Source organism: Cibotium barometz, chromosome 58, assembly GCF_041138505.1.
Source record: "Cibotium barometz isolate CiBa-2024 chromosome 58, ASM4113850v1, whole genome shotgun sequence".
In the NCBI taxonomy this organism is placed as follows: domain Eukaryota; kingdom Viridiplantae; phylum Streptophyta; class Polypodiopsida; order Cyatheales; family Cibotiaceae; genus Cibotium; species Cibotium barometz.
The window spans coordinates 9,948,413-9,962,794 of record NC_141103.1 but is presented as its reverse complement, the minus strand read 5'-3'; the positions used below and the strand labels follow the sequence as shown (position 1 = coordinate 9,962,794).

The following is a 14,382-nucleotide window of genomic DNA, read 5'->3' as shown; positions in this document are numbered from 1 at the left end:
AATCATTTATGGTGAAAATCACTCTTTTAATAAAAAAATATCTTTTATGCACCCATTTATGCATAAAAAACCCTTTATGATGAAAATCACACTTTTATCATCATAAAAAAATCATTTATGGTAAAAATCACTCTTTTAATTAAAAAATATCTTTTATGCATCCATTTATGCATAAAAAACCATTTATAATGAAAATCACACTTTTAATATAAAAATATATATATTTTAGGCATATGTTTATGCATAAAAATCATTTATGATGAAAATCACACTTTTAATATAAAAAATATCTTTTATGCACTCATTTATGCATAAAACCATTTATGATAAAAATCACACATTTAATATAAAAAAATATCTTTTATGCATACTTCTATGCATGAGAATCAAATATGATAAAAGTAACACTTTTATAATAAAAATAATCTTTTATGCATACTTCTATGCATGAAAATCAAATATGATAAAAGTAACACTTTTATAATAAAAAAATAATCTTTTATGCATACTTTTATGCGTAAAAATCAAATATGATATAAGTAACACTTTTATAATAAAAAATAATCTTTTATGCATACTTCTAGGCATGAAAATCAAATATAATAAAAGTAACACTTTTATAATAAAAAAAATCTTTTATGCATACTTCTATGCATGAAAATCAAATATGATAAAAGTAACACTTTAATTAAAAAAAATCTTTTATGCATAAAAATTAAATATGATAGAAGTAACACTTTTATAATAAAAATAATCTTTTATGCATACTTCTATGCATGAAAATCAAATATGATAGAAGTAACACTTTTATAATTAAAAAAATCTTTTATGCATACTTCTATGCATGAAAATCAAATATGATAAAAGTAACACTTTTATAATAAAAAAATAATCTTTTATGCATACTTCTATGCATGAAAATCAAATATGATAAAAGTAACACTTTTATAATTAAAAAATAATCTTTTATGCATACTTTTATGCATAGAAATCAAATATGATAGAAGTAACACTTTTATAATAAAAAATAATCTTTTATGCATACTTTTATGCATGAAAATTAAATATGATAAAAGTAACACTTTTATAATAAAAAAATAATCTTTTATGCATACTTTTATGCATAAAAATCAAATATAATGAAAGTAATACTTTTATAATAATACTAATTTTCTTTTATACAAATAATCAAAATGCATCTTCTATGCATGAAAATGATACTTTAGAATATAGAACCATAAGGATTACTCTTTTAGAATAATGAAAGATGAAATTTATTTCACTAATTTTCAAAAATTTTACCATAACCTCCTTTGTATGGCTGACCATTTTTCAATTTTGAAGTCTCTAAAATTAATTAAAAGTGCACCAAGAGTATTGAGATTATTCTAAAGTAAACATGTTTCTACTTATTTAAGACAAACATTATAAAAAACTTGACTTTAATCATTAATCATTTACCTAGGATAGAGAATTGGTTGGATTTACTAGAGAAGAGAGAGAAATGCCTTTTGCAATGAGGCATAACATCACTTACAATTTTAGAGAAGATAAAAAGAATAAAAAACCATAAAATAAATAGAAAAGAGAAGAATTATCAACTTACTAATGAATTTTGAGAGCTTTCCTTTGGCTTGGTTGATGGTTTGAGGGTTCAACTCTTGTTTGAGACAAGAGTGGCCACCAATCTTCTAGAAGAAGGAAGGTCAAAAACTAATGAATTATGAATACAAATTATGAATACAATTCACTGTTTTTGGCACTTGGGAGAGACAGGGTAACAGTGCAAAACACTATTGAGTTTCAACAAAGGGGAGGGCTTCTATTTATAGGAAAAAGTGAGCTTCTAACCAAGCCAACTGATTCTAGAATTTTCCAGATCAGTTTGGTCAATTTTTGACCATTTTTGACCATTTTTAGGTCAGTTTTGCTCACTTTTTGGATCTAGTTGAAATAGGAGAGAGAAGAGATAAAAATATCCCATTATTTGGGAGTTTAAAACTCATTCAAGAATGTGAAATAGGCACCTCCTTCATGAGGGGAATTCCCCCATGCAGAGGTGTCAAAAATGTATCATTTCACCTAAATATCTCTCTTTTTTAACTATTAACCTTGTCCTTAGTCAACTCTTCATCTTATGTGAGTATTTACTCATTTTTGGGGGATTTTTCTTTTATTTATTCATTTATCTCCTCCCTACATTTGGATGAATCTTATTGGTCCATAGGAACCTTAATTTAAAATTTTAAAAAAATCTTCAACCCCAGGATAATGCCTCTTGAACAGATTATACTTAATTTCTAATGCACCTTCTGAAAATCTTTTTGAACTTCTATTTCAGGGATACTTATTTTAATAAGATGAGATATTTTTCTATCCAAAAATATTTAAAAACTGAATTATCACTCTCTAGAAGATTTTCTCTCTCTAGGTCAAAACTGGTAGAAACAAGATCTTTTATATTTCTGAAGAGAGATTTGATTACAGGGGAAGATGCTGGACATCTTGAGAGGCTGGGGAGGAATCTTACATTCTCTCCCACTTGAAAAACGTAAGATGTCCTCATCTCGCAAAACTGGGGGTAATCCCGATCGGATTCATTCACCCAAGTGGCATCTTCAAAAGGATAGAACTTTCATTTTACTAATAATTCTCTGAGACTTCTGTTCTTGAGAATCTTTTCTCAAACATCAAGAATTTCTTGAGGTTGGAGTTCCATCTGCCCTTGGGTTGAAGAGGTTAGGATTTCATCATGAAGCACATGATTTGGGCTTAGCACATATTTCTTTAGAAGGCTTACATGAAATACATTATGAACTTTGAGATGAGGAGGTAGAAGAAGCTCGTAGGCTAAGTCACCTACTTTCTTTGTAATTAGATATGGCCCACAATATCTGGGGGATAACTTCTTGTACTTCCCAAGAGATAAAGAACTTCTTTTGGGCCGTACTCGAATGAAGACCATATCTGCTTCTTTGAATTCTCTGTCTGTCCTCTTCTTATCTGCATATTGCTTCTGTTTATCCTTGGTAGCTTTTATATCCTTACGAATTGCCTGCATCTGCTGCTCCATTTTGTCAAGCATCTATTTGGACATCTCAACCCTAATTAATGGGTCGGACCAAGTTAATGGAGTTAAGCAATCTTGTCCATACAGAGCTTTAAAAGGGCTCATCCCGATACTTCGGTGATAAGAAGCATTGTAGGCGAACTTGACTAGGTGCAGATAGCTTAGCCATTTCTTGGGTTCCCTGCCACCACAGCATGACCAAAGTATATCTTCGATTACTTGGTTTACCCTTTCAGTTTGACCATCGGTCTCAGGGTGATAAGCTGTGCTGAGATCCAAGAAAGTTTCCACTACTTTGAAAAATGTAGTCCAGAACCTTGAAGTAAACTTGGGATCTCGATCACTTACTATTCTCCTGGGTAGGCCATGCAATTTGAAGATTTCTTTGACGAACACTCTGGCCACATCCACTGCAGAGTGTAGGTTTCTTTTACTGGGATCAGATGGGCAACTTTGGTTAGTCTCTCAACTACCACGAAAATGGAGTTGTAACCTGATTGCACTAAAGGTAATCAATCCAGTAATAAAATCCATACTGATACATTCCCACTTCATCTGGGGGATGTCCAATGGATGTAACTTTCCAGGCATTTTTACTCTTTCAGCTTTGACTTTCTGGCATGTCAGACATTGACGTACATGATTCAGTACATCCTTTTTCAGACCAAACTAAAAGAAGCTTTTCTTTACATACATGTAGGTTTTGATGAAACCTGGATGTCCTGCTATAAGGCTATCATGGGCTTCATTCAGAATTTGTTCCTTGGTTTCCTCATCATTGGGAATGCATAGCCTGTGATTATAATACATAATGCCATCATCTAGGCTGTACCCTTGAACTCTGTTCAACTCCTGTGGAGTTTTGCTTTCCTGCATAAGTAGAGTAGCAATAGGGCCAAAGAATCTATCCTACATGATCTCACTTGTTTGAATAATCAAAGGATTTGATATTACAGTAATTGCAAGCAAGGAGGCTTTTTTGCTGAGGGCATCAGCTACCACATTTTCTTTGCCTGGGCGGTACTTGATTTCAAAATCAAATTCCTACAGGGTCTACATCCACCTTCTTTGGCGCAAGTTTTGAGGTCCTTCTGAGTAAAGATCCACTTTAAGCTCTGATGATCTGTCATCAAAGTGAATCTTTTTCCCAATAGGTAATGTCTCCACAACTTTAAGGCATAGACTACTGAAAGCAATTCCAGGTCGTGGACAGCATAATTCCTCTCATGTGTTCTGAGCTTTCGGGATTCATAGGCCACTGCATGACCTTCCTGCATGAGTGCACCTCCCAGGGCAAAACCACTTGCATCAGTTTACTACCTCAAAGAGTAGAGAGAAATCTGGCAGCTTCAGAATGGGACTGGTTACCAAGGCGATCTTCAGCTTATCAAAAGCACTCTGGCACCTGGCAGAGCATTGAAACGGGGTATTCTTCTTGAGGAGATTAGTCAGGGCTTGAGATCGTCCCACGTCTGGGTGTTCTAATCCTCCAGACGGTTTGTTTCATAGTGATTTCTCCATACTACTCTGGTTGTTTCTACAATCTTTAACCTGGCAAGAGAAATCTTACTTTTCGCGTTGTATCTAGTGACATCGAAGGATTCTTCCATGGCTTCGATCCACTTTTCCACAGCCTCGCCTAAGTTTTCCCCTTCACCTGGCTGAGATGTGTGAAGAGCTTTGCGAACATCGAGGTCAAGCTCTTCCTCATCTATGAGAGGATTTGGCTGTCTACCACGATTTTCACGTCTCATGATTCTGCCAAAATGATACATCGTTAAATTCCTATTTGACTTCATCTCGAGATCCTAAGACTTAAGAAGTTCAAAATTAATTACTTCAACAAGGTAATCGTTCTTGCTAGATCTACGACATACGTCCGAGAAAACAGATCTTATTTCTTTAAACTTGATATATGATAGTCAATCACTTAGACAAGTGGAAATTTTTCACATTATTTAGCTCTTGGATCTTCTATGTTCTTGGCCGTAATGAATTATAGTACTTAAAAATGTCAAACTTTAATGTTTATAATGCTTGTTGGCAAAAGAATTGTGAAAGAATCTTGGACTTGGACTCAACTTATTGAAATCTTGGTTAGCTTAATGGTATAAAGTTCTCTCTCAAATAAATATTATCTTAGTGATGTCTTTTGTTCGTCTTATAGTTCTAGTATTATCAGTCTAGTATAGTACTAAAGACCATGTGTAAGTTTGTATTCTTAAGTGACTACTTTGAGGATATGCACATTACAAACGAGAGAAGTTATCCTCGAGGAATCGCCCGTGCTTTCCGGGCAAGGGAAGTTTTTCCGAGCTCGGTTTTTGGAAGAACCGATGGATTAGTCTCTTGTCTGGATATCTGTGGGCGAGGCCCCGAGTGTGGGATCCTGCCCTATGCCAGAAGTGCTACTTCCGCTGCTAGCACCCCTGAATTTGCGCGGTGGGGACAGGGATCTCACAGCTAGTATCAAAGCAATTTGGCTAATGAGGATCAACTGAGAAGCCAAAAATGTCAAAAATTTATAAAGAAGTAGTAAAAGGTTGTAATTGTGTGATAAAATTCATACTTTCTAATCAAAATAAAGGTATGCTCAAAAGTGTACCAAAATTACATGATGCTAGGATTATAACTAAATTGCAATTTCTATCTCTTGAAAATAAATGTAATGCCAAAGAGTTTAGCTAGGAAAAATACACTAACAAAGGATTACGACAGAGAATAAAAGTACCCTTTTTATAGATGTTGTCAGTATTATCTATTAAACTCTGTATAATGAATGAATAAGAACGAAGAACCACGAGTAAGCACGAGGGGGAACATTATTTGAGGACGTGCAACCATGCGCACAAGAGGATATCTGATGCTCTAGCTACGAATGATAAGCCAGACACGTTTGTGCAAGTAGTGAGAAGACATGAGTGATCCAAATTTGAGGGTTGCTTTTGAGGATTTAGAGTGTAGCTTTAAGTGGTTAATTAATTTATATAATTTTTATAGATCTCAAGGTACTTTCAAGGTTTTGGGTGTTCCATTGGTGGCCAATGATGCACGTTGCTTTTCATTGGGGAAGAGGGAAGTGTATCTCTATGCCTAGAATGAATTCTTTGGGTATAATGTGTGGATAGATGTTCACAAACAACTTGCAAACTACACACAACACACCTTTAACATAGGGAAAAAATCATTTTTAAGTTTTGAAAAAACAACAAAATTTTAGGCATCTTAATTCTATTTTAGCTATAAAAAAATATGCATTTTCTCAACAAAAACCTTCACAATTTTAAGGGTCCAAGGTGTTTTTTTTAATTCGTGGAGAAATGTTTTCTTAGAAGAATAGTGGTTTTTGGTGGAAGAATAGTGGTTTTTGGTTTTGTTTTTAGGAGTCAGCAGTATTTGTGGGCAGAATCTAGGAAGAGTGAGAGACAGGAGAGGGAGACTGAAGAGATGTGCGAGGGACAGGAGAGATGGACTGAAAAGATGTGCGGTTGAACTGAGGTGTTGTCACTTCAGACGAATAAATTAGAAAGGCTTTTTGCACAGGGGGTCACGTTTCTTCACGCCCAGAGTCTAGAGAGTGGCTGATTTTTTAACGAGTGGGCAGCAGAGGTGGACGGCGGGCCCGCCGGCGGTAGCAAGTTGCTTTCTCTTCCAATCAAATGAGTTCAAAGGTCTCCTCGGTCAGCCCTGCTTCAATTACTTCGGCCGCCTGTGTTTTGTAGTGGACTGTGGGAAGGCTTCGTGTCGTGCTGAGCGCGCCATAGCCGCGTGCAGAAGCGAAGCGTTCTCTTACTTGCAGATATTTGCTACACGCGGTAAGAGGCTCTTTCTTTGCTCCGCTTGTGTGTACCCGTTTTGCAGGAAAGCTGTGCTTCGCTGCTGTGCATATTGTATATTTCCGGCAAATCCACAGCTGCGGCCTGTCGAGAAAAGACCATATGGCCTCCTCCTCCTTCTTCTTCTTCTTCTCTCTCTCCCTCTGCAGAGAGCCTGCTTTTTTGAAGCTTTCTGCTGCGTTTTTCCCTCGGCTAACATTAAATATGTAAGGATCTTTGGGTCATTTCTCGTGTGTCTTCCAGCCGGCAAGGATGGTTCGTCGGAAGATCAAGATCAAGAGGATCGAGAACGCAACCACCAGGCAGGTGACCTTCTCGAAGCGTCGCGGGGGACTGATGAAGAAGGCCCACGATCTCTCCGTTCTCTGTGATGCCGAGGTCGCCGTCATCATCTTCTCCGGTAAAGGAAAGCTGTTCCAGTTTGCTAGCCCCAGGTCAGTACCTTATCTTAATTGTTTTTGGGACTGCGCCCTCTGCTAATATGGGCTTCCATTGTATAATTCACTTTCATAAGGCGACATTTTTGGCCCAACTGGTTTTCGTGTCCTCAAAAGAAAAGCAAAAAAGCATCACCTTAGCTGGCTTCCTTGTGCTTAGGAGTACACAAATGAAGTGCATTTACCTGTATTTCCGTTACCTTGGGATATATATATATATATATATATATATATATATATATATATATATATATATATATATAGGATGCTTTTTGGTCCATCCATAACATCATCCCTTTCTCTATAACGTAGGATTTGTGTAACGGTTTTAGCCTTTTACTTCACAATCATGCATTATTCACAACGTGGGATCCTTATTAAAGCATACATAGAGCATGCTGTATATGTATGCTCCTAATATGCATGTGTATATCATACATAATGCATGCATTGCTCCAATATGCATATACGTGAGAGTGTACCATTAATAGAAAGGGTTTAGGGTTTAAAGCTTACCTCAATAGGAAGGGCAAAGTGTTGGCCCAAAATAAAGAAGACCGACAATCATTGGGTAGAGGCAATGCATAGGCATAGAAGTCTCTTATGCATTCTCTATGTATGTATATTATTGGAGCTATATGTATGCATATTAGAGCATACATAGAGCATGCATAAAGCATTCATATGCATATTAGAGTCCTTTTCTCAATGACAGAGGTGGTGAACCCTCCCACTATATGAGGTTCTCTTCTCCCCCTAGGGCAGCAAGCCAGGGGAGGGGAGCGCCTCCCCCCCTCACCTTATTTTTTTCTCGTCGATCCCTCGACAGAGTTGTGGAACAAGAGGGTGGTTCTCCTAAATCCATAGACACCACGATGTGACTCCTCTAACCTCAAGAGGAGGATCGATTTGACCACTTCTATTCTTGGTGCCCCACAACTCAGATCCTTTGTTGTAGGGGGGATAAGATTATATCTAGTGGGTGGCATAGTGATATTGCCATGGGAGAAACCAAAAACCACGAGTGGGACACACCTATACAAGTAAAGGGATGCTAGCCATGAGGCATTGGGAGGACCTTCTGAAGGAAGAAGCTAGTCCTAGGGGTAAATGGTTGCATCAATGTCCAACATCATGGTGATCTCTCTCATTCCAAGAGGGTGAGCCACTAAACCTTGCCAAGAAATGAGATCAGCGGGGCCAAAAGGGATTGAAAGTAGAGGTTTCAAGTGAGTTTTTGGTCCCACTCCTCCCCTCATTTGGTGGGAGGAACTTCAATAAGGACTAGAAGGAGGAGTTGCCATGTGTGGAAGAAGCTTATGGCAAATCGATCTTGAAAATAGGGTCCTAATCCTTGTAGGGAGAGCCTCGAGAAGATCCATCCACACTGGGCATCCAAGACCCCCACAGATGAGAAGCCATAAAGAGATACGCATAATCAAGAAATCCTTCTAGGGTTCCTCGCTTGGTTAGATATCATGCACAATCAACTTGCCTAATTGGAATCCTACCCATGGGCTCAAGGTTATATGAGCACTTGTTGTTGCCAAGCCACCTTCACCCATGGATGGAGCATCTCTCACCTACCCTAGAAAGTTCTGGATCAATCATTGAATATGTCCAATGCATGATTGGTGAAAAGCCCAATAACAAGAGGTAATGCACCACATGGTGGGCGAACAGAACATGGTTGCATCACTAACCCTCCCTACTCGTAATAGCTTGGCTATTCTCCAATAAAGAAGCTTCCTTCGAGATTAGGAAATAAAACCCTCTATAAAAGCATGCCTATTTGCATGACTTCATTGAAAGTGGCTTGAAATCCCACTTCCATGAGCTCCAATCACAAAGGAAGAGAGACCTAGAGGGCATCCTCTCCAGGGCATCCTCTCCAGGGCATCAATGAGGTAGTCCACCTAGGTAGTCGCTAGTGCCTTTACTAAAAATAGGTGTCTAGATATATCTACAACTGAAACATTGTACATGCTGCCACTCTTTGTTAGCCTCCTCCCTATATAGAAATCCCTACATAGAGACACCTCGAATGTGTTGAGGCTCTAATGTTATGGAATTGCACACACCCCTAATAAGATTTCATGGTGCTTCAGAGCATGTGAGTGAGGGACAAAGAGAGATTGGGAGCACAATGGAGAGTGAGTGATTTCACAAAACAATGACGAATGAATTATGATAATACTTGCACCATGTATAATGCTTTTATAGGCGTTAAGCATCATCTTTTGACTTAGACCTTAATAATGGTTATTCACATCTTTAGAGGTTGTTCACTAACTAACTTTGAAATCCCAATACCCCCCTTTGGAGTGAGGGAGGTGATACCTAGCAAGCCTTTAATAGTCTCAATACTCTAACACTAGCAAGAAACAAGATATGTTTACCGCTTCAAACTTAGAGGCTAGTAAGCATGGCTTAGAGGCCAGCAAGCATGGCTCAAAAAGGCTCAGAGGCTCAACAAGCATATCTTGGAGGCTTAACAAGCATGGCCTTTGTGAAAAACTCAGAGGTCAAGTCTTACCTCTCAGGAGATAAAGATAGCCTACATCAACATATCAAGACAAACCCCATTGCTCTATGCAAAGTAAAAATGGAACAAAGGAGGGTTACATAAAAGGAAACAAAATATTTAAATTTTGGGAAACTTCCCAGACAGAGAACACATGACTACAAAATATTGAGATTTTGGGGTACTTCTTGAGCAAAAAACCCTTGACACAAATAAAAAAGGACTAGAATTCCCAATCATAATCTTCCTCATTAAGAGAAAGATTAGCCATGAGATAGTGATGGCTTTTTCTTTGGTTGATGTAGATGCTTCAACTTCATCTTTGACATCTTCTAGTTCCTAGCATGGTCCTTTGATTTCTCTTGGACCATCTTCTTAAAATACCTCTCGGGTCTATAAGTCCAAGCCTTTTGTAATAGGTACACTTGATGATCCTTCTTTCTTGTTTGCCTTTCATTCTAGGGAGGGAGATTTTCTTCGACTCAAGTGATACTTAAGCCAGCTCTCTAAGACTTTAAGATAGTGGTCTTCATCAATAAGAACTGCTACCAACTCATCATATTCCATCTCAGGAGATGTCCTTAGTACTGTTAGAATCGCTCATTGTACTTTGAAATCCCTTCTATGCTAGGGAATAGGATAGCTTTCATATCATCTTCATCAACTTGTGCTTTGGTGGTAGCAAGTTATTGAATAATGGAGTCTAAGTTGCTCAAATTTTCACCGAAAGTTTGATTCTCATTTATCCTTAAATTAAAAAACTTATGCTTAAGGAATACATTTGAGTTGTTAATTTTGTTTCCAAATAGGTTTTCCAACTTCTCCCATACTTGGGCTGTTTGTTGAATTCCACATGGTGGATGAGGTTGTCCACAAGATCCAAGCCAATCAATGCTATTACTTTATCATTTTTGTCCTCCCATATTAGGGTTTTTTAGGCATCTATTATAGGCTTCCTCTATGCTCCTTTGACGATGTTCCACATGCCTTCTTGCAGAAAAAAAGTCTAATATTAGTCAACCATATAGGAAATGTTGCCCTAGTAAACTTCTCGAAGCCGATGTTATGATGGAGAGGATTAATGTAGCTTGATGTGTAGAGTTGAGGGAGAAAAAACACAACTCATGTCGTAAAGAAAAATGCAACCAAAATGTAGCTTGTGTAGAAAAATACATCCATGTAATGTTATGGTAACTATGTATGGAGGTAGTACACTTGATGGACATAAGGCTATTAGGTGCCACATGTTGGGGTAGAAGAGGCAGCTTTTTTATGTGGGATAGTATGTGGGTAGCCAATAGGTGATGGATTAGAGAAACACAAGTGTCTAGCTAAGGGAGATCAAATGTCTCCATGGCTTCAATGAAAAAGGAGAGAAGAGAGAAGAGAGAGATCTAGGGAGAGAATGTAACAATGCTCTAGAGAGATGATTTGCATGACTCAATGAGTATCATATTGATATCATGTGCGGTATGGCCACTGTGACCTTTTGCATCACGTGGTGCCAATGGGCACAAATCACCATGTGTATGAAGATAGGACCTCTTTTTATCTAGAGGGGAGTTTATTGGGTATTTTGGAGTCTCATGTGTGTGTCCACCTTCAGTATGTGTACCCGAGTTTGTTTGTATTGTGTAATTGGGTAAAACCACCCTTAAATGGGGATAAGATAAGTATTCTACATATACTTGTGTCTGAACCCACCTTGAAATGAGGGTAAGATAAGTACACGTGGCTACTTATCTTATCCCCATTTAAGGGTGGTTTTACACAGGTACGTATACAAAGGTGGACACACACAAGAGACTCAGAAATACCCAACAATCAGAGTCAAAGAGGTGTTATAAGAATAAACCTTCATACACATGGTGATTTGAGCCCATTGGCACCACATGATGCAAAAGATCATAGTGGTCATACCGCACGTGATACAACAGATCACAATCAAGCCTACAAAAGGAGCTTGACCACATGTGATTCTTCAGCCTCCTAAACTAGCCCCCCCGACTTAAAATAGGGATATGAGAAAAGTGTAGAGACTTTTATAGCACAAGGCAATACAATTAGTTAGGTGGGAAAACATAACACACACACACGCAAGATTATTTTTCAGATTTTGGTGGACCTAGATTGAGAACCCAAATCAAACAAAAAATGAAGTGGCCTAAAAAGCTGGATTGGAGAGTTTAGTAGTAAAGACTTTATCAAGTGCTACTATAGAAGTCTTTGGCTTCTTTGGTTCTTCCTTCTCTAGATGTGCATGTTCTACCACCAATTTTGCATTGTTCATTTCTTATTCCTTGGCCATTTTCTTGAAGCACTTGTCTTTAATATGGCCCATTTTCTTGAAGCACTTGTCTTTAATATGGCCCAACTTTCTACAATAGGTACACTCCACTATCTTACCTTTGAATTTGTTTCTTTCTTAAGAATCCTTTCTCCATGTCAACAAGCTCGGGGGGGTCACTATGTAAATCCTCTATATCACATGCGTTCAAGGCCTATTTAAAAAGTCCCTTATCTGTGAATTTTTGAGTGAATATAATATATCCTTTCCTATTAAAATCTGTAATTTTTTTTCAAAATACAATAAATAAATCCCCTCTGTAAATATATTTCTGTAAGTTTTAAATATTTAAAATGTCCTTCTATTGAACCCACGTGATACTTACATATTTATACGAGTGACCCCCCGAGTCAACAAGGACCATGTCAACAAGGACCACTGTATTTTGGTCTTGTAACTTTCTTATCCATGTCAATAAGGATTGCTACTGTGCTATCATAAGTCATCTCTCTAGACACTCTAAGTGTAGAGAGGACTTCCTTGAACTTGTCTATGTCCTTAAGACTGGAGAAGAGCACAACCTTCTTGACATCTTCATTAATGTTGGCAGCAGTATGGGCAACAACCTATTGTAATAAATAACCAATAGTGCTCAAGTTTTCTTAAAGTGAGTGATGCTCCTTCATTTTCAATGCATAGTATATTTGTTTCAAGAACACTTTTGACTTATTAATCTTATTGCCAAATAGATTTTCTAACTTGTTCCATACCTCCTTTGTAGTTTTGTCGAGATGGATGTGATGTATTAAATTATCTCCTTTGTAGTTTTGTCGAGATGGATGTGATGTATTAAATTATCTCCAAGATCTAGGCCATTATCATTGTGGTCCTCGCATGCCTTGACTTTTTCAAAAGTGGCGGCTCCCTTAGGCTTCTCACTATCATGTGCATCCATGTACTATGGTACACAGTGACACACTGGCTCATCACAACAGTGCAAGAAACATGTACATAAGTAGTACCTTGATGATAAGATATTTTGTCATATTCCATGACCCCTTTGTGAGCCCCAGTCTGGGACATATCAGGTAGGAACTATGTAGGTCAGTCTCCCAGCCATAGAGGTCTGTCAAATCAGTCCTCTCTTAACCCACATTCGAGAATTGAGTAAGTAGTCCTCATGTAGATGTCAACCTAAGGTTAGAATACATTGAAGCATGTTAGTTACAGGGGATAGTCGTAAGGCCAACCCCCAAGGCCAATCCATGGAGGGGACAACCTTGCGATGGGTGATAAACACCCTCAAAGACCCGATCCAACAGTCCTAGAGGTGGCCTAGGTAATAGTCAACCAAGTCTAAGGTGAGTCGGCCACAGCAACCAAGAAATCCCATGACCAAAACTAGAATTGAATGGCCTAGGTAATAGTCGACCAAGTCTAAGGTGAGTCGGCCACCAACAACCAAGAAATCCCATGACCAAAACTAGAATTGAATGCTATTTAACCTAGTCGTGGAAGATTTACAACATACCAACAACTTTAATGCCAATCGACCAGCACCCTTTGGACATATATAAGGGAAATCATCAAATAAAAACTCAACTTTATATTCTTAAGTCAAGCATGTGTGCTTAGGTAGCCTGCCTTTGCATACTTTCAGCATCCTTTGTGCTCTCAAGCCCAAGGCATGCAAAGTTCAGTCTCTTCCCGGAATTCTGAGCACACCAACCCCTAGTCTCAGGTGAGTGTATTCTCTTCAAAGATAGCTTCATAGTTCACCTACAGCTTATGCACAGTTTTTCCCAACATTTGGTCACTTTGTCCTTGCATTTGGTAGTCAATCAGTCGGTTTATTCGCTCAATCTTGTGGACATAGTTTAGCTTGTATTCAATTCTCTAGAAGAAATAAAACAAATACTGCTGCTTGCAGAGGAGGCCCTTTAGTGGGTAATTTGGGGCCCCATCCAGTGTCATCGTGACTACATCTTTTAGTTCATGTATTCTATTAAAAGGATTGCTTAAAGACTCACTAAACTTAAGTATAAATAAGGCCTCGTTGTTTCACACAATCCTAGCTTGGCATATGCTACATTGGTATGAGAGCTTGGGACGTGATTAAACTTGGCAATTTAGGGTGAGAGCATCCTGTGTATGGTAAAGCTGAGATCGGGAAAAAACACTCCCCATCCACCATGGCATCAAGGGTCAAAGACATTCCAAAAGAAGAA

General features: G+C 38.0%; 1 protein-coding gene across 1 annotated transcript in view; it reads left to right on the top strand.

The window, feature by feature from the left end:
- Positions 1 to 6,555: 6,555 nt before the first annotated feature.
- The window catches only part of LOC147605882 (MADS-box protein SOC1-like), a 90,729-nt gene continuing 82,902 nt past the window's right edge, over positions 6,556 to 14,382 (top strand). The window contains exons 1-2 of the mRNA XM_086792435.1: positions 6,556 to 6,885; positions 7,150 to 7,340. Coding sequence (XP_086648561.1) covers positions 7,159 to 7,340 — 182 coding nt within the window. The 5' untranslated portion in view covers positions 6,556 to 6,885; positions 7,150 to 7,158. The remainder of the gene's footprint in view (positions 6,886 to 7,149; positions 7,341 to 14,382) is intronic.